General features: G+C 44.7%; 1 protein-coding gene across 1 annotated transcript in view; it reads left to right on the top strand.

The window, feature by feature from the left end:
• The window catches only part of LOC134359730 (multiple epidermal growth factor-like domains protein 9), a 224,186-nt gene that overhangs the window by 164,918 nt on the left and 34,257 nt on the right, over positions 1-25,011 (top strand). Inside the window, exon 4 of the mRNA XM_063073264.1 lies at positions 19,530-19,679. Within this exon, the coding sequence (XP_062929334.1) occupies positions 19,530-19,679 (150 nt within the window). The remainder of the gene's footprint in view (positions 1-19,529; positions 19,680-25,011) is intronic.

Genomic DNA, 25,011 nt, shown 5'->3' with positions numbered 1-25,011 from the left:
ATGCCGAATTTCTACTCTCTCTGAAGGAAGTAGAGGTGCTGCTGTGTTTCCTTTGCAATTTGAGTCTGAACCTGATATAACCTCGGTGGTTGTCTGACTTGACGTCCATCATTGAGTCGGTTGTGACATTTACCCTACACACCTTTACCTGGCATGGTAGAGCTGACTGATCTGTTTACTGGACACACCTTTACCTGGTGTGATAGGGCTGACTGATCTGTTTACTGGACACACCTTTACCTGGTGTGATAGGGCTGACTGATCTGTTTACTGGACACACCTTTACCTGGTGTGATAGGGCTGACTGATCTGTTTACTGGATGCTCCTTTACCTGGCGTGACAGAGCTGACTGATCTGTTTACTGGACACACCTTTACCTGGTGTGATAGGGCTGACTGATCTGTTTACTGGACACACCTTTACCTGGTGTGATAGGGCTGACTGATCTGTTTACTGGATGCTCCTTTACCTGGCGTGACAGAGCTGACTTCGCCATTTGAAGTAATGAGGGCTAGAGTACTGACGTAATTGGCTGCTGCTTGTTACCCAGCTCTGTTGGTGGTCCGTCTTGGTCAGTGCGGCTCCTGTCTCAGCAGATGAATGGGATGATTATAAAACAGAACATTACAGCACAGTAAGGCCCTTCGGCCCATAATGTTGTGCTGACCTTTTAACCTACTTCAAGGTCAATAAACCCTTCCGTCCCACACAGCCCTCCAATCCTCCACCGTCCATGCCTCTGTTCAAGAGTTCTGCATTAACAGATCATTAACGGAATGACGCAGAACAGTGAGCAGAAATACTGGAGTCAGTGTACAAAGTTCTGATCCAAAGTACAGTTTTTACAAAGATACTCACTGAACCAATGCAAGCTGTTTGGTGTGGCGGTTCATAGATGCAGTGTTAGGCTGTAAGCCACAGTGGGAAAATGTGGTCGTTATCACTTCTAGAGAACTTTCATCTGCTTTTTATTCAATCAAGATACAGGAATATGGACACAATGAATTGTTTTTTTTTATCAAAGGCAGAACTTGCTGACGGGATGTATTGCCTGGTTATTTGGTTTATTATTACTTACTTACTTCGAGAAAGGGCGCTGGACAGGCCCTTCTGGCCAGCTGAGTCCCACTGCCCAGCAAGCCACCTATTTCACCCTCGCCTTATTACCGGTCAACTTACAGTCACCAGTTAACCTACTAACTGGTGTGTCTTTGCACTATGGGAGGAAACTGGAGCACCTGGAGGAAACCTACGCGCACATGGGGAAGTCTTGCAGAAAACGCTGGAACTAAGCTCCGAACTCCAATGCCCTGAACTGTGATGGCATCGTGCTAACTGCAACGCCACAGGGGATGTTAAAAAGGAAGCAAACGAAGAGAGTGTCAGTTGTATGGAATGTGATTCAGGGGACATATAATGGAAAATAAAACAGACGGCAGATGCATTACGCGGTTATCTGTGTTTGTCTTCACTACAGAGGATGCAATTGAAGTAGTTATAAATCAGGAACTAGTCAGGGTGGTGGGGAGGAACTCAGGAAAATGCCAGTCACCAGGGTGATGTTATCGGAAGCTGCTAGATGACAGGGCTCTACACTGAGAGACTTCAACCCAGGTTTGAAAAGAAGTGGACAATGAGATGGTTAATACATCAGTTTTAATTTACCAAAATTTTCTGGATTGGGGTTCATTCCATTAGATTGGAAAGTAGAGAATGTAACACTTGGGATCAATGAGGCATGGAGACAAAAAATAGGAAAAGCAGGCCTATTGCCTAACATCTGTCACGGTAAACATTTAGAAACTGCTTTTAAACGTCTTACAGCAGAGCATTTAAAATAAATCAGGGTAATTGGGGAAAATCAACATGGTCTTGTGAAAGAGGAATAATATTTGAACAGTTTATTACAGTTTTTTATTAATATGCACATAGACCAATATCCTGGCGGGAAAGTTTAATAGAGCTGTTAGGGAGGGTTTAAACTAATTTGGCAGGGGGAGGGGAACCGGAATGATAGAACTGGAAAACAGAAATAAATCTAAGATAGTGAGCAGATAGGAAAGATGTCAGGAAAGACAGGCAGGTGATGGGGCAAATTTGTAGCCATTGGGATGAGTTGCATGCAATAAAGTTGCAGTGAATTCAAAGCAAAAAGTATCAAATACTGGTCTTAAGGTGTTGTACTTAAATGCATGCAGCATAAGAAATAAGGTGAACAACAGGAATTCTGCAGATGCTGGAAATTCAAGCAACATACATCAAAGTTGCTGGTGAACGCAGCAGGCCAAGCAGCATCTATAGGAAGAGGCTCAGTCGACGTTTCAGGCCGAGACCCTTCGTCAGGACTAACTGAAGGAAGAGTGAGTAAGGGATTTGAAAGCTGGAGGGGGAGGGGGAGATGCAAAATGATAGGAGAAGACAGGAGGGGGAGGGATAGAGCCGAGAACTGGACAGGTGATTGGCAAAAGGGGATACGAGAGGATCATGGGACAGGAGGTCCGGGAAGAAAGACGGGGGGGAGGGGGTGACCCAGAGGATGGGCAAGAGGTATATTCAGAGGGACAGAGGGAGAAAAAGGAGAGTGAGAGAAAGAATGTGTGCATAAAAATGAGTAACAGCTGGGGTACGAGGGGGAGGTGGGGCCTAGCGGAAGTTAGAGAAGTCAATGTTCATGCCATCAGGTTGGAGGCTACCCAGACGGAATATAAGGTGTTGTTCCTCCAACCTGAGTGTGGCTTCATCTTTACAGTAGAGGAGGCCTTGGATAGACATGTCAGAATGGGAATGGGATGTGGAATTAAAATGTGTGGCCACTGGGAGATCCTGCTTTCTCTGGCGGACAGAGAGTAGATGTTCAGCAAAGCGGTCTCCCAGTCTGCGTCGGGTCTCACCAATATATAAAAGGCCACATCGGGAGCACCGGACGCAGTATATCACCCCAGTCGACTCACAGGTGAAGTGATGCCTCACCTGGAAGGACTGTTTGGGGCCCTGAATGGTGGTAAGGGAGGAAGTGTAAGGGCATGTGTAGCACTTGTTCCGCTTACACGGATAAGTGCCAGGAGGGTGATCAGTGGGGAGGGATGGGGGGGACGAATGGACAAGGGAGTTGTGTAGGGAGCGATCCCTGCGGAATGCAGAGAGTGGGGGGGAGGGAAAGATGTGCTTAGTGGTGGGATCCTGTTGGAGGTGGCGGAAGTTACAGAGAATAATATGTTGGACCCGGAGGCTGGTGGGGTGGTAGGTGAGGACAAGGGGAACCCTATTCCTAGTGGGGTGGTGGGAGGATGGAGTGAGAGCAGATGTACGTGAAATGGGAGAGATGCGTTTAAGAGCAGAGTTGATAGTGGAGGAAGGGAAGCCCCTTTCTTTAAAAAATGAAGACATCTCCCTCGTCCTAGAATGAAAAGCCTCATCCTGAGAGCAGATGCGGCGGAGACGGAGGAATTGCGAGAAGGGGATGGCGTTTTTGCAAGAGACAGGGTGAGAAGAGGAATAGTCCAGATAGCTGTGAGAGTCAGTAGGCTTATAGTAGACATCAGTGGATAAGCTGTCTCCAGAGACAGAGACAGAAAGATCTAGAAAGGGGAGGGAGGTGTCGGAAATGGACCAGGTAAACTTGAGGGCAGGGTGAAAGTTGGAGGCAAAGTTAATAAAGTCAACGAGTTCTGCATGCGTGCAGGAAGCAGCGCCAATGCAGTCGTCGATGTAGCGAAGGAAAAGTGGGGGACAGATACCAGAATAGGCACGGAACATAGATTGTTCCACAAACCCAACAAAAAGGCAGGCATAGCTAGGACCCATACGGGTGCCCATAGCTACACCTTTAGTTTGGAGGAAATGGGAGGAGCAAAAGGAGAAATTATTAAGAGTAAGGACTAATTCCGCTAGACGGAACAGAGTGGTGGTAGAGGGGAACAGATTAGGTCTGGAATCCAAAAAGAAGCGTAGAGCTTTGAGACCTTCCTGATGGGGGATGGAAGTATATAAGGACTGGACATCCATGGTGAAAATAAAGCGGTGGGGGCCAGGGAACTTAAAATCATCGAAAAGTTTAAGAGCGTGAGAAGTGTCACGAACATAGGTCGGAAGGGATTGAACAAGGGGTGATAAAACAGTGTCGAGGTATGCAGAAACGAGTTCGGTGGGGCAGGAGCAAGCTGAGACAATGGGTCGGCCAGGACAGGCAGGTTTGTGGATCTTGGGTAGGAGGTAGAAACGGGAAGTGCGGGGTGTGGGAACTATAAGGTTGGTAGCAGTGGATGGGAGATCCCCTGAGCGGATAAAGTCGTTGATAGTGTGGGAGACAATGGCCTGGTGCTCCTTAGTGGGGTCACGATCGAGGGGTAAATAAGAGGAGGTATCCGCGAGTTGTCGCTGTGCCTCGGCAAGGTAGAGGTCAGTACGCCATTTAAGAAATAAGGTGGATGATCTTGTTGTACAGCTGCAGATTGGCAGGTATGATATTGTGGCCATCACTGAGACCTGGCTAAAGGATGCATGTCTCTGGGAGCTGAACGAAGGATGCATGTCTCTGGGAGCTGAACGTCCAAGGATACACGGTGTATCGGAAGGATAGGAAGGTAGGCAGAGGGGGAGGCGTGGCTTTATTGGTAAGAAATGATATTAAATCATTAGAAAGAGGTGATATAGGATCGGAAGGTGCAGAATCTTTATGGGTTGAGCTAAGGAATAGCAAGGGTAAAAGGACCCTGATAGGCCTCCAAACAGCTGCAGGGATGTGGACTACAAATTACAACTGGAAATAGAAAAGGCTTGTCAGAAGGGCTGTGTTATGATAATTGTGGGGGATTTTAACATGCGAGTAGATTGGAAAAATCAGGTCGGCACTGGATCTCAAGAGAGAGAATTTGTAGAATGTCTGCGAGATGGCTTTTTAGAACAGCTTGTTGTTGAGCCCACTAGGGGATCGGCTGTACTGGATTGGGTATTGTGTAATGAACCGGAGGTGATTGGAGAGATTGAGGTGAAGAAACCCTTAGGAGACATAACATGATTGAGTTCACTGTGAAATTAGAAAAAGAGAAGCCGAAATCTGATGTGTCGGTATTTCAGTGGAGTAAAGAAAATTACAGTGGCATGAGAGAGGAACTGGCCAAAGTTGACTGGAAAGAGACACTGGCGGGAAAGACGGCAGAGCAGCAGTGGCTGGAGTTTATGGGAGAAATGAGGAATGTGCAAGACAGGTATATTCCAAAAAAGAAGAAATTTTCGAGTGGAAAAAGGATGCAACCGTGATTGACATGAGAAGTCAAAGCCAAAGTTAAAGCTAAGGAGAGGGCATACAAGGAAGCAAAAATTAGTGGGAAGACAGAGGATTGGGAAGTCTTTAAAACCTTACAAAAGGAAACCAAGAAGGTCATTAAGAGAGAAAAGATTAACTATGAAAGGAAACTAGCAAATGATATCAAAGAGGATACTAAAAGCTTTTTCAAGTATATAAAGAGTAAAAGACAGGTGAGAGTAGATATAGGACCGATAGAAAATGATACTGGAGAAATTGTAATGGGAGATGAGGAGATGGCAGAGGAACTGAACAAGTATTTTGCATCAGTCTTCACTGAGGAAGACAGCGGGATACCGGACACTCAAGGGTGGCAGGGAAGAGAAGTGTGCGCAGTCACAATTACGACAGAGAAAGTACTCAGGAAGCTGAATAGGCTAAAGGTCGATAATTCTCCTGGACCAGATGGAATGCACCCTCGTGTTCTGAAGGAAGTAGCTGTGGAGATTGCGGAGGCATTGGCGATGATCTTTCAAAAGTCGATAGATTCTGGCATGGTTCTGGAAGACTGGAAAATTGCAAATGTCACTCCGCTATTTAAGAAGGGGGCAAGGAAGCAAAAAGGAAATTATAGACCTGTTAGCTTGACGTTGGTGGTTGGGAAGTTATTGGAGTCGATTGTCAAGGATGAGGTTACAGAGTACCTGGAGGCATATGATAAGATAGGCAGAACTCAGCATGGATTCCTTAAAGGAAAATCCTGCCTGACAAACCTATTACAATTTTTTGAGGAAATTACCAGTAGGCTAGACAAGGGAGATGCAGTGGATATTGTATATTTGGATTTTCAGAAGGCCTTTGACAAGGTGCCACACATGAGGCTGCTTAACAAGATAAGAGCCCATGGAATTACGGAAAAGTTACATACGTGGATAGAGCATTGGCTGATGGGCAGGAAACAGAGAGTGGGAATAAAGGGATCCTATTCTGGTTGGCTGCCGGTTACCAGTGGTGTTCCACAGGGATCAGTGTTGGGGCCGCTTCTTTTTACATTGTACATCAACGATTTGGATTATGGAATAGATGGCTTTGTGGCTAAGTTTGCTGACGATACGAAGATAGGTGGAGGGGCCGGTAGTGCTGAGGAATTGGAGAGTCTGCAGAGAGACTTGGATAGATTGGAAGAATGGGCTCAGAAGTGGCAAATGAAGTACAATGTTGGAAAGTGTATGGTTATGCACTTTGGCAGAAAAAATAAATGGGCAGACTATTATTTAAATGGGGAAAGAATTCAATGTTCTGAGATGCAACGGGACTTGGGAGTCCTCGTACAGGATTCCCTTAAGGTTAACCTCCAGGTTGAGTCAGTGGTGAAGAAGGCGAATGCAATGTTGGCATTCATTTCTAGAGGAATAGAGTATAGGAGCAGGGATGTGATGTTGAGGCTCTGTAAGGCGCTGGTGAGACCTCACATGGAGTACTGTGGGCAGTTTTGGTCTCCTTATTTAAGAAAGAATGTGCTGACGTTGGAGAGGGTACAGAGAAGATTCTCTAGAATGATTCCGGGAATGAGAGGGTTAACATATGAGGAATGTTTGTCCGCTCTTGGACTGTATTCCTTCGAATTTAGAAGAATGAGGGGAGACCTCATAGAAACATTTCGCATGTTGAAAGGCATGGACAGAGTGGATGTGGCAAAGTTGTTTCCCATGATGGGGGAGTCTAGTACGAGAGGGCATGACTTCAGGATTGAAGGGCGCCCTTTCAGAACAGAAATGCGAAAAAAATTTTTTAGTCAGAGGGTGGTGAATCTATGGAATTTGTTGCCACAGGCGGCAGTGGAGGCCAAGTCATTGGGTGTATTTAAGGCAGAGATTGATAGGTATCTGAGTAGCCAGGGCATCAAAGGTTATGGTGAGAAGGCGGGGCAGTGGGACTAAATAGGATAAAATGGATCAGCTCATGATAAAATGGCGGAGCAGACTCGATGGGCCGAATGGCCTACTTCTGCTCCTTTGTTTTATGGTCTTATGCACAGAATAAGCCCTTCCGGCCCTTTGAGCTACACAGCCCAGCAACCCCTATTTTAACCCTAGCCTAGTCACGGGACAATTTATAATGACCAAAAGTTTCTTCAGGTACATAAAGTGTAAAAAACGAGGAAAGAGTAGATATCAGACCACTGTAAAACGATTTTCGAGAGTTAGTAATAGGAGATAACAAAATGGTGGACGAATTGAATAAGTATGTATTTTGCATCAGTCTTCACTGTGAAAAACACTAGCAGTATGATGGAAGTTTCAGGTGTCAGGGATCATGAAGTATGTGAAGCTACCATAACTAGGGAAAAGGTTCGTGGGAAACTGAGAGGTCTGAAGGTGTAGGTAAGTCAAGTGGATCAGATGGCGTACACCCCAGAGTTATGAAAGGTGTGGCTGAAGAGATCATGGAGGCATTAGTAATGATCTTTCAAGAATCACTAGATTCTGGATTGGTTCTAGAAGACTGGAAAATTGCAAATGTCACTCCATTCTCCAGGAAGGGAGAGAGGCAGAAGAAAGGCAATTATAGGCCAGTTGGTCTGACCTCAGTGGTTGGGAAGATGTTGGAGTTGACTGTTAAGGATAAGGACTCGGTATTTGGAGGCACATGATAAAAGAGGCCATAGTCAGCATGGTTTCCTTAATGGAAAATATTGTCTGATAAATCTGTTGGAGTTCTTTGAAGAGAAAGCAAGCAGGATAGACAAAGGAGAATCGGTTAATGTTGTGTACTTGGATTTTCAGGACTTTGACAAGGTGCCACACATGAGGCTGCTTAACAAGCTATGAGCCCATGGTATTACAAGAAAGGTTCTAGCATGGATAAAGCAGAGGCTGATTGGCAGGAGAATAAGGATGGAAATAAAGGAAGCCTTTTCTGATTGGCTGCTGGTGACTAGTGTTCCACAGGGGTCTCTGTTGAGACCGACTGATGTTACATTACATGTCAATGATTTAGATGATGGAATTGATGGCTTTGTTGAAACATTTGCAGATGATAATGAAGATAGGTGGAGGGGCAGGTACTTTTGAGGAAGTAGAGAGGCTACAGAAGGATTTAGACAAATTAGGAGAATGAGCACAGAAATAGAAGTTGGAATACACTGTTGGAAGTGTATGGTCATGCAAGAAATGAAAGGGTTGACCATTTTCCAAATGGAGAGAAAGTACAGAAAACTAAGGTGTAAAGGGAATTGGAAATCCTTGTGCAAGTTTCCCTAAAGGTTAATTTTCAGATTGAGTCTGTAGTGAGGAAGGCAAATGCAATGTTAACACTCATTTCAAGAAGACTAGAATATAAAAGCAAGGATGTAATGTTAAGACTTTATAAAGCACTGGCGAGGACTCACTTGGAGTATTGTGAGCAGGTTTGGGCCCCTTTTCTTAGAAGGGATGTGCTGAAATTGGAGAGAGTTCAAAGGAGTTTCACAAAAGTGATTCCAGGCAGGTTTGAACGGCTTGTCATATGAAGACCGTTTGATTGCTCTGGACCTGTATTCACTGGAATTCAGAAGAATGAGGGTGATCTCATTGAAAGCTTTTAAATTTTGAAAGGCCTTGATAGGATTGGATGTGAAGAGGATGCTTCCTATGGTGGGAGAGGGCACAGCTTCAGAATAGAGGGGCTTCCTTTTATAACAGAGGTGAGAAGGATTTTCTTTAGCCAGACAGTGATGAATTCTTTGCCACAGGCAGGTGTGGAGGCCAAGTCTTTATGTATATTTAAGGTAGAGATTGATAAATTCTTGATTGCACAGGGCATGAAGGGCTGTGGGGCGAAGGCAGGAGATTGGGGCTGACAGGAAAATTGGATCAGCCATGATGAAATGGCAGAGCAGACTCAATGGTCCAAATGGCCTGTTTCTGCTCCTATATCTTAAGGTCTTATGGTTCTGTAATTTGATTTCTGGACAGCATTTGGTAGGATCTGCAATGAAGGGTATTACAGAAAATAAAATAAAAAGCTCTTGGTTTTGTAGATACCAGGGAGTGGGAGTGGAAAAATCTCCTGGTGTGGTGGGTATTAGGGAGTGGGAGTGAATGGATCAGTTTCTGGCTGGTGTAATGTAATGGGATATAGTTTTGCAGGTTACATTATACATAATTTAGATAAAGGAAGTGAAATTTGCATAGGTACTTGGATGGGAGGGGTATGGAGGGCTGTGATCTGGGTGCAGGTCGATGGGACGAGGCAGATTAATAGCTTGGCATGGACTAGATGGGCCAAAGGGACTGTTTCTGTGCTGTAGTACTTTGTGACTCTTTGACTTGGTGTGTGCAACAAGGATTCCCATCATCACAGTTTGACAGGAAGCATTAAAGAGATTAATATTAACTCTATTTGTCACCTGTACATTGAAACATACAGCGATTTTAAATTGGAGAAAGGTCAATTTTGAAGTGGGAGGCCTTCAACATCAGGATTTTGAGAGTACAAAGCTGGTATGTGCCTGTCAGGATAAAAGGTAAAGATAACAAGTGCAGGGAACCTTGGTTTACAGGAGATATTGAGGCCCTGGGAGGTGCGCAGGTAGAAACAAACGAGGTGCTTATGGAGTATATGAAAATACAAGAGAACACTTAAGAAAGAAATCAAAAAGGCTAAAAGGAGGCATGAAATTGCTCTAGCAGACAAGGTGAAGGAGAATACTAAGGAATATGTTAAGAGCAAAAGGATTGCAAGGGACAGAATTAGAAGACCAGAATGGTATTTCATGTGTGGAGCCAAAACACCTGCGGGAGATCTTAAGTAATTTTTTTTACATCTATATTTACTCAGGATGGACACTGGGTCTATATAAGTGAGGCAAAGCACCATCAGATTACAGTGGAGGTGTTTGCTATCCTGAGGCAAATCAGGGTGAATAAATCCCCAGGGCCTGACCAGGTGTTCCCTTGGATTCTACGAGAGGCAAGTGCAAAAATTGCTGGGGCCCTAGCAGAGATATTTAAATCATCCTTAGTGACAGGGGATGTAGCAGAGGATTGGAGGATAGCCAATGTCGTTCCACTATTTAAAAAATATAAACCGGAAAATATAGGCTGGTGAGTCTGACATCAGTTGTGGGAAAGTTATTGGAAGGTATTCTAAGTGACTGGATATATAAGTATTTGGATAGACATGGACTGATTAGGGATAGTCAGCATGGCTTCCTGCATGGTAGATCATCGTGGTAGATGAAGGCAAGGCAGTGGATGTTTTCTTCCTGGACAAGATCCTGCGTGGGGGTTTAGTCAAGAAGGTTCTGTTGCTTGGCATTCAAGATAAGGTAGTGAATTAGATTAGACATTGGCTTTATGGGAGAAGCAAGAGAGTGGTAGTAGAGGGTTGCTTCTCTGACTGGAGGCCTGTGACTAGTGTGCTGCAGAGTTCAGTGCTAGGTTCTTTGTTGTTTGTCATCTGTATCAATCATCTGGATGATCATGTAGTTAACTGGGCCAGCAAATTTGCAGATGACACCAAGATTAGGGGTGTAGCAGGGAAGGCTATCATGGCTTGCAGAGAGATCTGCATCAACCGGAAGAATGGGCAGAGGGCTGAAGGAGTTTGGCATGTCCCCAGTTCCTCAGGGCTTTCTACAGGGGGACCATTGAGAGCATCCTGACCGGCTGTGTCATGGCCTGATACGGAAGCTGTACTACCCTCAATTCAGGGCACTGCAGAGAGAGGTGTGGACAGCCCCGCGCATCTGTGGGTGTGAACATTCCTCGATCCAGGACATTTATAGCAGCAGGTGTGTAAAAAGGGCCCAGAGAATCATCTGGAACTCCAGCCACCCCAACCACAAACTGTTTCAGCTGCTGCCATCTGGCAAACAGTCCCACAGCATTAAGACCAGGACCAACCGGCTCAGGGGCAGCTTCTTTCACCAGGCTGTCAGATCTATCAATACACATTGATCTGAATGTACAACTGTGTATACAATCTTAGTGTTTGGGCAAATATCCTCCCACATTTCCCCTCTTTATTGCGTGTACATTGCGATGGAGATGCAACACAAAAGATTTTTCCTCCTTTAGATGTAAGAAATAAAATAAATAAATAAAAACAGCAGATGTAATTTAATGCAGGTGTTGCACTTCGGTAGGACCAATGAGCGTAAATCTTACACAGTGAACAGTAGGGCACTGAGGAGTGAGGCGGAACAGAGAGCGGATCTGGGAATACAGGTCCATAATTCATTGTAACTGTTGACAGGGTCATCAAGAAAGCTTTTGGCACATTGGCCTTCATAAATTAATGTATTCAGTACCGGAGATGGGATGTTATGTTGAAGTTGTATAAGACATTAGTGAGTCCTAATTTGGAGTGTTGTGTGCAGTTTTAGTCACCTACATACAGGAAAGATATAAACAAGGATGAAAGAGTACAGAAGAAATTTACAAGGATTTTGCCAGGTCTGCAGGACCTGAGTTATAAGGAAAGATTGAATAGGTTAGGACTTTATTCTTTAGAATGTAGAAGATCAAGAGGAGGTTTGATGGAGGTATACAGAGTTATGAGTGATATATATAGGGACGTGCAAGCAGGCTTCTTCTGCTGAGGTTGGGTGAGATCATAACCAGAAGCCATGGGTTAAAAGTGAAAAGTGAAACGTTTAAGGGGAACATACATGAGGGGATAATTCTTCACTCAGAGGGTCTTGAGAGTGTGGAATGAGCTGCCAGCACAAATGATAAATGTGAGCTTGATTTCAATGTTTGAGAGAAGTTTGGATAGGTACATAGGTAGGGGCCCCAGTGCAGGTTGATGGGAGTCGGCAATTTAAATGCTTTTGGCATGGACTAGATGGGCTGAAGGGCCTGTTTTGGTGCTGTACTCCTCTATGTCCTTGTAAAATGTGTTGTGTGCATCAACAACTAACGCAGTCCGAGGATGTGCTGGGGCAGCCTGCAAGTGTCATCATACTTCCAGTGCTAGCAGGATTCGCCCAACTCACTAACCCTTTGGACTTTGGACTGTGGGAGGAAATCGGAGCATCCAGAGGAAACGAGAGAGGGCATACAGGAAGCCAGAGCTGGTGGGAAGATAGAGGATTGGGGAGCTTTTAAAAACTTGCAGAAGGAAACTAAGAAGGTCATTCGGATGGAAAAGATGAATTATGAGAGGAAGCTGGTGTCTAATATCAAAGAAGATACTCAAAGCTTTTTTTAAGTATATAAAGGGTAAAAGAGAGTTGAGGGTAGATATAGGACCAATACAAAATGATGCTGGAGATATTGTAATGAGAGATGCAGAGATGGCAGAGGAACTGAATGTGTATTTTGCATCAGTCTTCACAGTGGAATACGTCTGCAGTATACCGGACATTCAAGAGTGTCAGGGAGGAATTTAAGGTGGGGGGGTTACATGGGAGGCAGGGTTTAAGGGTCGGCACAACATTGTGGGCTGAAGGGCCTGTACTGTGCTGTACTGTTCTATGTTCTATGAAGTGAAGTTTGTGCAGTGAAAATTACGACTGAGAAGGTGCTCAGGAAACTTAATGGTCTGAGGGTGGATAAATCTCCTGGACCTGATGGAATGCACCCTCGGGTTCTGAAGGAAGTAGCTGGAGAGATTGCAGAGGCATTGACGATGATCTTTCAAGAATCGATAGATTCATGCATTATATCAGATGACTCAGATGTTACTCTGCTATTTAAGAAGGGTGGGAGGCAGCAGAAAGGAAACTTGATGTGTTAGCCTGACATCAATGGTTGGGAAGTTGTTGGAATCGATTGTTAGGGATGAGATTATGGATACCTGGAGGCACATGACTATTGTGTGAATGAAATCATCAGAGAGAGTTACTGGTAGATACAAAGCAGCTTCTTTATTCGACAAAACAAGGTATAGCAAGCATCATACAGAGACGCTTTCAGTGGAAAGGTCTACGGCCCAACGTGGGGCTCGATATTTATTTGCTAAACACAAAGGACAATTCCATATTTACAAACTATAGACAATGCTTTCTTTTGAAGCTACTTAAAAATTTCACGCCTTCTGGTTCACATCCATCCTGCAGATGCCAGCATCGTCTGTGGATTGGGATTCACAGCATTTAGAAAATTCTTCCAAATTAAATCCACAATACATTTTCAAGGAACTGAAGACTGCTAGCCAATGCCATTTGCTAAATGTAAATAACCTAAAACCAAAAATCACTCTAACAGTCCCTCCTCTTGGCCCTCCTGGGCAAATATAAATCTGTACCAGGAAAGGCCAACCTAGGAGGACCTACTCAAATAGGGCAGCAAAAATGCCCGGTCTTGAAATTCCCCCCAATTTTGTGTGCCTCAAAATCTACCCTAGCATTCCCTAATCGCTACCTACCAAAAGCAGAGAGAAATTTGAACAAGTCTTCAGAAATGCGGCTTCTTTCGTATGCCTGTTGGCTCTTTCGCTGCAGGATGATTGCAGCTTAATCACATGGTGGGGCCACCGCGACTCTTCCCTCCCCGTGTGCCCAGCTCCCAACTGGTCCCTCCTTTGCTCCTTTTCTTCGCCACTTCTCCTTCTCTTCTGCTTCCACCTCTTCATATAATTTTACTAACTGGCTTCTGTCGCTTCCTCCTGCGCACTTGCAATTTCAATTGCCTCTTGTTCCCCTTAATCACAGTAATGTCTGCCCTCGGAGGAACTGGAAAAACTTTATGTTCTGCAGACAAGCCATTCAGGATTGTTGCAGGGCCCACCACTGTGGGATGCAATCTCGGCCTGGTCTTAAGGGCGGTATAGCCTGTTGTTAATGGATATGATCCACTGGGCTTCACTGGCAAAGTGACTGGCGAGTTAGTCGTGGCCGCAGTCTCTCTGAGTATCCCCTGGTGTTTTAGTTCTTCACTATACCCTGAACAGCTGTCAGTGTGTCAGTTTTTATAGGGTTCTGCTTATGGGGTTTACCCAGACCCTGCTCTATTTTAACTGGGTTTATCTTTATACGACCAAATCTTGCTTGTGTCTAGCCCACACTGCTGGGAACCGCTGACAAAGTAACCATAGACACCGTCCTGGCTCCAGTCTCTGGTGATCGGGGCAGCTGCGACTATGCTAACCAGGTTGTGTATTCTGTTGGTTGTACGTATTCGCTGCCCCTGACTTGTCCGTATTATTTCTCCCTTTCCCGAATCTATAACAGCTCCTGCTTCCCTTAGGATGTCTATTCCAAGGATAGTGCCCTCGATATTTGGACAGACCTAGAAATACACTGTAAGCTGCACTCGCCCGATTTCGAGTATTTGTGACTTGCTTCTTTCTGCTTTCAGTTTTCCCTCCTACACCCCGAATATAAATGGCCTGTCCGGTTGTTGGCAAGGGTAGGTCTGTTTTCAATACCGATGCCCCTGTGTCCACTAACAGATTGCATTGCCGTCCCCCTAACGATGCTGTACATCTGCGTGTCACCAGCGCTAGCAGTGGGGCTGCCGCCACATCTTTTTCTGACCTAGGAGCCATCTTTACTAGTTCTTTGATCTGATCGACAGTCAGATTGGTCAGACTGGGCACCGATGGGGTGAGAGATTGTGTGTCTGCTGTGACGTTCACCTGTCTTTCTTTCCTCTGTTTTGGACACTGCCTCCAACCATGACCCAAATGGCCACACCTGTAGCATATCAACTCTTTTGCCCTCCCACGTCTATTCCAGCAATTCCTTGCTTCGTGCCCTGGCCACCAGCAAACAAAACAAACTCTCTGCGACATCACGGCAGCTGCATCCACTATAGCCACTTTACGATCTCCCTTGCACTTCGTTCTTCCTTCGGTCTATCTCACTGGCCCACAAAACTATCGCAGAGTAGGTTGACCCACCTTCATGCTTAAATCTAAAACTTCCTGGTGGGCTGAGCTCAGGCCTTTTCAGGAATACTGGGTCGTCCCTCCCTGGATTATCCAACCCTGAAAACTCCTCATACGATCGATATTTACGTTCTGCATAATCCATGGCCATCTCGTCAGTTTTTTGAATCACTGCCATTATCGTTTCCCAGTTAATCTCACCTTCCCCCAGTCGCTGCCTCACTTACCCTTTAAAAGAGCGATATCTTTCTTCATCATTGGCGTTCCTGGTACTTGCCCAGGTACCATCCTGGGCCATCCTGTCCAACACGTGTATATCTTTAGGGTGCATCTGGTGAATTTCAACCATTTCCTCGAGCTTATGCCAGGATTCTGAATTCCCACAGGCAACTTTAAGTGAGGGCAACTCTGACAAAATGCTCTGTTTCTCCCCGGGGTGAAGAGCTTATGAATGGTCATAATCATTGTCAAGGGCTGGCTTGGATCATCAGGGTTCTCAACCTGACAGTGCTTGATCTCAATAGGTGCCATCTCGACAGGTATATCTAGGTAAAACCTCTTCCTGAAATACATCCACACTAATTCCCACACTACGCAGAATATAAAAGATGGGTACCAGTTAAACAGCACATAGTTAAAACCGCAGATACTCTGCAATCTGCCACTTTTGAGCACCTGAACTGATGATGCCTGCTGTATTTCTTTGCATCACACTTGCAAAATGTATATGCTGAAATGTAGCTCCCCAAACGAGTGTACACGCCTTTACTCTGGCGTCCCGAATCGTCGGTAACCACCCTTCGCAATTGGTGGCTCCGTCTCACCAAGTTAACACGCAAAGTTCCTTCACTTACATAAACACACGTGCACGCGCATGCACCTCTTTTATGTCTACCAGTTCAGCTCTCCACGTTCGTGATACCTCGTGTTCCCGTGTGTCACCAACCCGAACAGGTCCAAGTGTGAGTGCTGTTTTAGAAAATGCTCACCCACTTATGCTGAGATCGCTGGCCACGAAGGTATCCCACTCCTGACACCAAATGTTGTTGCGTGAATGAAATCACCAGAGTGAGTTACTGGTAGATACAAAGCAGCTTCTTTATTCGACAAAACAAGGTACAGCAGGCATCACCCAGAGAAGCTTTCAGTGGAAAGGTCTACGGCCCAACTTGAGGCTCGATATTTATTTGCTAAACACAAAGGACAATTCCATATTTACAGGTATAGACAATGCTTTCTTTTGAAACTACATACGGACTTTATACCTTTTGATTCACATCCATCCCACAGACGCCAGTAGCATCTGGACTGCGATCCACAGCTTTTTAGGAATGCATTGTTCCAAATTAAATCCACAATACATTTTCAAGGAACTGAAGACTGGAGGCCAAAGCCATTTGCTAAATGTAAATGACCTAAACCCAAAAATCATTCTAACAATGACAAGATAGGCCTAAGTCAGCATGGTTTTCTGAAAGGAAAATCCTGCCTGACAAACCTACTGTAATTCTTTGAGGAAATTACAAACAGGGTAGACAAAGGAGATGCAGTGGATGTGGTGTACTTGGATTTTCAGATGGCCTTTGACAAGGTGCTGCACATGAGACTGCTTAGCAAGATAAGATCCCATGGAATTACAGGGAAGTTACTAGCATGGGTGGAGCATTGGCTGGTCAGCAGAAAACAGAGAGTGGGAATAAAGGGATCCTATTCTGGCTGGCTGCTGGTTACCAGTGGAGTTCCACAGGGGTCGGTGTTGGGACCGCAGCTTTTCACAATGTAGCTCAATGATTTGGACTATGGGATTAATGGATTTGTGGCTAACTTTACCGATGATACAAAGAGAGCTGGAGGAGTGGGTAGTGTTGAGGAAACAGAGAACCTGCAGAGAGACTTAGATAGTTTAGGGGAATGGGCAAAGGAGTGGCAAATGAAATACAATGTTGGAAAGTGTATGGTCATGCACTTTGATGGAAGAAATAAATGGGCAGACTATTATTTAGATAGGGAGAGAATTCAAAATGTACAGATGCAAAGGGACTTGGGAGTCTTTGTGCAAGATACCCTGAAAGTTATCCTCCAGGTTGAGTCGATGGTGAAGAAGGCGAATGCAATGTTGGCATTCATTTGTAGAGGTATAGAATATAAGAGCAGGGATGTGATGTTGAGGCTCTATAAGGCACTCGTGAGACCACACTTGGAGTATTGTGCGCAGTTTTGGGATCCTTATTTTAGAAAGGATATATTTAACATTGAAGGGGGATCAGAGAAAATTCATGAGAATGATTCCAGTAACGAAAGGGTTACCATATGAGAGATGTCTGGCAGCTCTTGGGCTGTATTCCCTGGAGTTCAGGAGAATGAGGGGAGATCTCATAGAAAAAATCCAAATGTTAAAAGGCCTGAACAGATTAGATATGGCAAAGTTATTTCCCATGGTAGGGGATTCTAGGACAAGTTGGCACGACTTCAGGATTGAAGGATGTCCTTTTAGAACTGAGATGCGGAGAAATTACTTTAATCAGAGGGTGGTAAATCTGTGGAATTTGTTGCCACAAGCGGCTGTAGAGGCCAAGTCATTGGGTGTATTTAAGGCAGAGGTAGATAGGTTCTTGATTAGCCAGGGTATCAAAGGGTATGGGGAGAAGGCAGGGGAGTGGGGATGACTGGAAGAATTGGATCAGCCCATGATTGAATGGCGGAGCAGACTCGATGGACTGAATGGCCTACTTCTGCTCCTATATCTTATGGTCTTATGGAAACCATTGCAGTCACAGGAAGAATGTACCAACTCCTTACAGACAGCGGTGGGAATTGAACTCCATTCGCTGGTGCCGTACAGCTTTATATTAGCCGCCACGGTACAGTTCTGCCCTTCATTGAGAAGATGAAGTTATGGTGCAATCAACCATGATCTCATTAAATGTGGAGGCAGACGAGGCTGGGAGATCACCTCCTTTTCCAAGATGAATGTTCCTACCACTTCTGATACCTTGTGAATCTGTTTCCTACTGGGGTCTTGCTCTTTGAACAATTAACTTGGATAAAGGGACTGAACTTTGATCACTGCACACCAAAAAGGAATTTTTAAACTTAATTTGTGTTCTTCCTTGCAAATTTTGTGTATAATTTATTTCAAGTGGAGCTTGATAGGTTCTAGATGACTCTCATAGGAGAATAAACATAGAACACAGGAACAGGCCCTTCAGCCCAGAATGTTTTGCCGAACCAATTAGAATAGTAATTAAATGGGCAAACTAACTAATCCCTCTGTGTATACAATGTCCAGTTTCCTCACCTTCATGTACCTATCTAAACATCTGTAATGTATCTGCCTCTACCACCACCCCAGACAGTGCATCCTAGACACCCCCTCTCTCTATGTAAAAAATATCTTGCCCCTCACATGTAGAACTAAGATTTACTGTTTAAAGATTGGTGGTCATCATGTAAAGCAGAAATGAGATCAATTTTCTTCTCGGGGAGACTGGCGAGTCTTTAGACTTTTCTCCAAAGGGGAGTGCAGACGGTGAATATTCGTAGGCTGAGATCGTTGATGAACACGGGGTGAGAGGTTACAGAGTGACGGGAGCGCAGAGCCGAAGTAAAGGTCAGGTGAACTGTGACCTCATTAAATAGGGGAGCCGGCTCAAGGGGCTGGGAGACCTTCTCTCTTCCACAGCTATTCTGTTGTCTGAATTTTTGTTGTTATAAAATCACAATGTAACGGAGTGCTTGAGCTCTAATCAGCTCCCTGTCTGCAGTAGCGGGGCTAAGTATCATACAATGTGCATTTCTGCTGCGGTTTAATTATTGGATAAGTAGACCCAGATCATGGAGAATACTCATTCCAGATGTTGGAGCTAATTGTGTCCATGTGTGCTGTGTGTCCAGCCGCTGCCCTCGGCTCTCTGACTGAACATCTTTGTCTGCCTTTGATCAGATCCCTGGAATTAAATGATTGCCAGTTTGGTTTATTGAATTAAGTCAATGCTTCCTTCACTAGCTCACATGGCCAACTGAAATCCAGACTGCCAGTAACATTTTATGCACATTGTATTTGCATCGCATTGGATCCAGAATAACAATCATTTCTTTTCAAAGACCATTTCAGAGAAACAATTACTTCCCCCAAGCTGTAAGGCTGATCAACACCTCCACCCACAAACCCACCTCTCCACACCTCCAGCCACCACTTCTTTATCATTTCCTGTCAGTCACCTTATGTACAGATTCTCCTGTACCTAGCATCACTTTATGGACTTACAATCAATCTACTTATGTTTATTGTGGTTTTATTATTATTGTGTCCTTATTTTTGCTGCATTAGATCTGGAGTAACAATTAACCTGTTCTCCTTTACACTTGAGTACTGATGAATGACGATAAACAATCTTGAATATCTTCTGCAAACGTTTCAGACTGGAGCCCTCTCCTCATTTGTTCTATTTTATTTGGTTCTAGGCGCCTGCTTGAACTGCACTGGGAATACTGAAGGAGCAAACTGCGAGAACTGCAAGGAGAGTTACTACAGAAAGCCTCAGGCGAACTCTACGTCCGTGTGCGAGCGCTGCCCTTGCTCAGTAGTGACATCTAGTGGAAGCTGCCATCTTGGTAACGTGGCACCATCTCTGGGTTCAAACTGTGCATTACAGGGAATACAACACTCAGTGCTTTCTGATTATGTGGATGTTAATCTCTCTCTGATAACGAGATGAACACACTTTGTGTGGTTTCTTAATCAGTATTTCTGTCAGAGATGTATTCAGCCAAAGCAACACTCACAAAATGCTGGAGGAACTCAGCAGGTATGGAGGAGAGCAAACAGTCTCAGTTTTGTGGTGAGACTCGTCATCAGGACTTGAAGGGTTTTGATGTAAAACATCAACTGTTTATTCCTCTCCATAAATGCTGCCTGACCTGCTGAGTTCCTCTAGCATGTTGTGTGTGGTTGGTCTGATAGATCTGATTTCTGTTGCGACATGCAGTTGGTAATGTCAGAATCCATTGATCTATCCTGCTTTGTGTCAATAGTTAAGGCAGCCGCTGGTCCTGTAATGAGTTGGGCAATGTTTTCTTGGCATCTGCAGAATGTATTGTATCTGTTGCCTGAGAAATAGATAAACATCTGAGATATATAACTGGTTCAAAGTTCATTTAATAGTCACTCAGCCATATACAATTATACAGCCAAACAAAATAGTGTTCTCTGGGGCAAGGTGCAAAACATTGTGTGTACAGTCACAGCACAAATAGTTACAATGGCATATATAGTCATAACATGATATTAGCACAAGTCTCTGGCCTGAAGATTGATATTCCATTGGATGTTGTCCAGGAACCACGATTCTGCAAGAACAAGTACGCAAAGCAAGAGGGAGCAAAAAACATCCAGGAATGAGAAGGTATAGCCTCAAAATTGAGAGTCTCAATTTAGAACAGAAATGAAGAATTTCTTTAGCCAGAGGGTGGTGAATCTATGGAATTCATTGCCACAGATGGCTGTGGAGGTCAAGTCGTTGTGTGTATTAACAGCTGAGGTTGATAGGTTCTTGATTAGTCAGCATGTCAAAGGCTATGCGGAGAAGGCAGGAGAATGACTTCGAGTGGGATAATAAATCAGCCATGATAGCATGGTGGAGCAGACTCGATGGACTGAATGGCATAAGTCCTAGGGGCATGTGGTACGGCTGTAAGTGAACAGCAGAGAATTACAAGACAAAGGTGTTCCAGAGATGTCGACCCCATACACAGAACAATAAAAGTAAAAATTAAAATGTCTGCAGTTTCAGGAGTAGGAATTGTGACTTCCCTTGTGATTGAAGACAGGGAATGTATCAGTTTGCATTGATAAAAACATGCAGCAACCGATGTCAGACTTGCATTTTGTGAAGCGCCTTACGAGAATAAAAGCTCATTTCGTGTTCAAAAGGTGTGTTAGTTCTTGTCAGCAGGGTTCCACCCTTCATTTCTACAGGCTTAGTCATCGAGTTCTTCCTTTGGTCAACATATGTCGATGGTTACCTACAGCACGTCACCTAGAGCTGGGGCACCTGTCCCTCCTGTAGACTCCCCTTCCACAACAACTCCCCCTCTCAGACAACTCATCAACACACACAAAATGCTGGAGGAACTCAGCAGGCCTCCGGTACTTTGTGCGTGCTGTTTGGATTTCCAGCATCTGAGGATTCTCTCTTGTTTGTTATTAGACAACTTATTAAATGGCATCTTGTGATTAGTGAATGTATTACCCAGGGATCTTGCTAAAGGTTCATCCTTGTGATCCCAGAAATATATTTGTTAGATAACCTTTTAAACTGTGTGTGTGTGTGTGTGTGTGTGTGTGTGTGTGTGTGCGCGCGCGCGCATGCGCGCACGTCAGAGAGGAAAAGAATGAGTGAGCATGTCAGAGAGACAACATTTCTCAGAGAGAGAGAGCTTTTCAGCAGCAAGTGCATGGGGCACAGAGAGTACATGGTTTTGATTGAGACAGTGAAAATACATCATTTGCATTAACAACCGACACAGTCCAAGGACGTGCTGGGGACAGCAATCCAATGTCACCATGCTTCCAGCGCCAACGTAACATGCCCACAATTCACTAACTGCTATTTCTGTGGACTGTGGGAGGAAACCAGAGCACCCAGAGGAAATTCACATGGTTTATTTTACTTTTTCATTTTAACTGTATCATTACCATTGGCATTTTTGTGGTGTCTGTGCAGAGATCTGACCTCTACCATTACCATTACCAGGTTCACAGAAACATAGAAAAACCTACAACACAGTACAAAGCTGTGCCGAACATGTACTTACTTTAAAAATTACCTAGGGTGACCCATTGCCCTCTACTTTTTCTAAGCTTCATCTACCTATCCAAGAGTCTGTTAAAGACCCTATCGTATCCGGCTCCACCACTATTGCCGGCAGCCCATTCCATGTACTCACCACTCTCTGCATAAAAAAAAACTTACCCCTGACATCTCCTCTGTACCTACTTTCAAGCACCTTAAAACTGTATCTCTCATGCTATCCTCTGACTGTCCACACGATCAATGCCTCTCATCATCTTATACACCTCTATCAGGTCACTTCTCATCCTCCGTCGCTCCAAGGAGAAAAGGCCAAGTTCGCTCAACCTATTCTCGTAAGGCACACTCTCCAATCCAGGCAACATCCTTGTAAATCTCCTCTGCACCCTTTCTATAGTTTCCACATCATTCCTGTAGTGAGGTGACCAGAATTGAGCACAGTACTCCAAGTGGGGTCTGACCAGGGTCCTATATAGCTGCAACATTACCTCTCAGCTCCTAAACTCAATCCCACGACGGATGAAGGCCAATGCATCGTATGCCTTCTTAACCACAGAGTCAACCTGCGCAGCAGCTTTGAGTGTCCTATGGACTCGGACCCCAAGATCCCTCTGATTGTGTGGATAGTCAGAGGCTTTTTCCCAGGGCTCCAGGGCTGAAATGGCTAGCACGAGAGATACAGTTTTAAGGTGCTTTGAAGTAGGTACAGAGGCGATGTCAGGGGTAAGTTTTTTACACAGAGTTTGGTGAGTGCATGGAATGGGCTGTTGGCAATGGTGGTGGGGGCGGATACGATAGGGTCTTTTAAGAGACTCCTGGATAGGTACATGGAGCTTAGAAAAATAGAGGGCTGTGGGTAACCCTAGGTAATTTCTAAGGTAAGGACGTGTTCCGCAGAGCTTTGTGGACCAAAGGGCCTGTATTGTGCTGTAGGTTTTCTATTTTTCTGTCCTCCACACTGCCAAGTGTCTCACCATTAGTACTATATTCTGCAATCATATTTGACCTACCAAAATGAACCACCTCACACTTATCTGGGTTGAACTCCATCTGCCACTTGTCAGCCCAGTTTTGCATCCTATCAATGTCCCGCTGTAACCTCTGACAGCCCTCCACACTATGCACAACACCCCCAACCTTTGTGTCATCAGCAAATTTTCTAACCCATCCCTCCACTTCCTCATCCAGGTCATTTATAAAAACCACAAAGAGAAGGGGCCCCAGAACAGATCCCTGAGGCACACCACTGGTCAACGACCTCCATGCAGAATATGACCCATCTACAACCACTCTTTGCCTTCTGTGGGCAAGCCAGTTCTGGATCCACAGAGCAGGGTCCCCTTGGATCATATGCCTCCTTACTTTCTCAATAAGCCTTGTATGGGGGGGTACCTTATCAAATGCCTTGATGAAATCCAACAACACTGTATCTACTGCTCTACCTTCATCAATGTGTTCAGTCACATCCTCAAAAAAACGACCTGTCTTTGACAAAGCCATTCCTAATCTATTCCTAATCATATTATGCCTCTCCAAATGTTCATAAATCCTGCCTCTCAGGAACTTCTCCATCTGCTTACCAACCACTGAAGAAAGACTCTCTGGTCTATAATTTCCTGGGCTATCCCTACTCCTTTTCTTGAATAAGGGAACAACATCTGCAATGCTCCAATCCTCCAGAACCTCTCCCGTCCCCATTGATGATGCAAAGATCATCGCCAGAGACTCAGCAATCTCCTCCCTTGCCTCCCACAGCAGCCTGGGGTACATCTCATACGGTCCCAGTGACTTATCCAACTTGATGTTTTCCAAAAGCTCCAGCACATCCACTTTCTTAATGTCTATATGCTCAAGCTTTTCAATCCGCTGTAAGTCATCCCTACAATTGCCAAGATCCTTTTCAATAGTGAATACTGAAGCAAAGTATTCATTAAGTACCTCTGCTATTTCTTCTGGTTCCATACACACTTTTCCACTATCACACTTGATTGGTCCTGTTCTCTCACATCTTATCCTCTTGCTCTTCACATACTTGTAGAATGCCTTGATGTTTTCCTTAATCCTGCTTGCCAAGGCCTTCTCATGGCCCCTTCTGTCTCTCCTAATTTCCTTCTTAAGCTCCTTCCTGCTAACCTTAATTTTCTAGATCTCCATCATTACCTAGTTTTTTGAACTTTTCACAAGCTTTTCTTTTCCTCTGGACTAGATTTTCAGCAGCCTTTGTACACCACGGTTCCGGTACCCTACCATCCTTTCCCTGTCTCATTGGAATGTACCTATGCAGAATCCCACGCAACTATCCCCTGAACATTTGCCACATTTCTGCCGTACATTTCCCTGAGAACATCTGTTACCAATTTATGCTTCCAAGTTCCTGCCTGATAGCTTCATATTTCCCCTTACTCCAACTAAATGCTTTCCTAACTTGTCTGTTCCTATCCTTCTTCAATGCTATGGTAAAGGAGATAGAATTGTGATCACTGTCTCCAAAATGCTCTCCCACTGAGAGGCTTGATACCTGAGCAGTTCCATTTTCCAATACCAGATCAAGTACAGCCTCTCCTCTTGTAGGCTTATCTTCATGTTGTGTCAGGAAACCTTCCTGAACACACCTAACAAACTCCACCCCATCTAAACCCTTTGGTCTAGGGAGATGCCAATCAATATTTGGGAAATTAAAATCCCCCTTCACGACAACCCTGTTATTATTACACCTTTCCAGAATCTGTTTCCCTATCTGCTTCTCGATGTCCCTGTTACTATTGGGTGGTCTATAAAAAACACCCAGGTGAGTTATTGATCCCTTCCTGTTGCTAACTTCCACCAACAGAGGCTCAGTAGACAATCCCTCCGTGACTTCCTCCTTTTCTGCAGCCGTGACACTATCTCTGAGCAGCAGTGCCACGCCCCCCACCTCTTTTGCCTCCATCCCTGTCCTCTCTGAAACACCTAAAGCCTGGCACTTGAAGTAGCCATTCCTGCCCCTGCACCATCCAAGTCTCTGTAATGGCCACAACATCATAGCTCCAAGTGCTGATCCACGCTCTAAGATCATCTGCTTTATTCATGATACTCCTCACATTAAAATAGACATGTCTCAAACCATTGGTCTGAGCACGTCCCTTTTCTTTCAC

The sequence above is a fragment of the Mobula hypostoma genome, chromosome 21, assembly GCF_963921235.1.
Source record: "Mobula hypostoma chromosome 21, sMobHyp1.1, whole genome shotgun sequence".
In the NCBI taxonomy this organism is placed as follows: Eukaryota; Metazoa; Chordata; class Chondrichthyes; order Myliobatiformes; family Myliobatidae; genus Mobula; species Mobula hypostoma.
The sequence above is the reverse complement of the archived record's forward strand: the minus strand, read 5'-3'. Positions and strand labels throughout refer to the sequence as shown.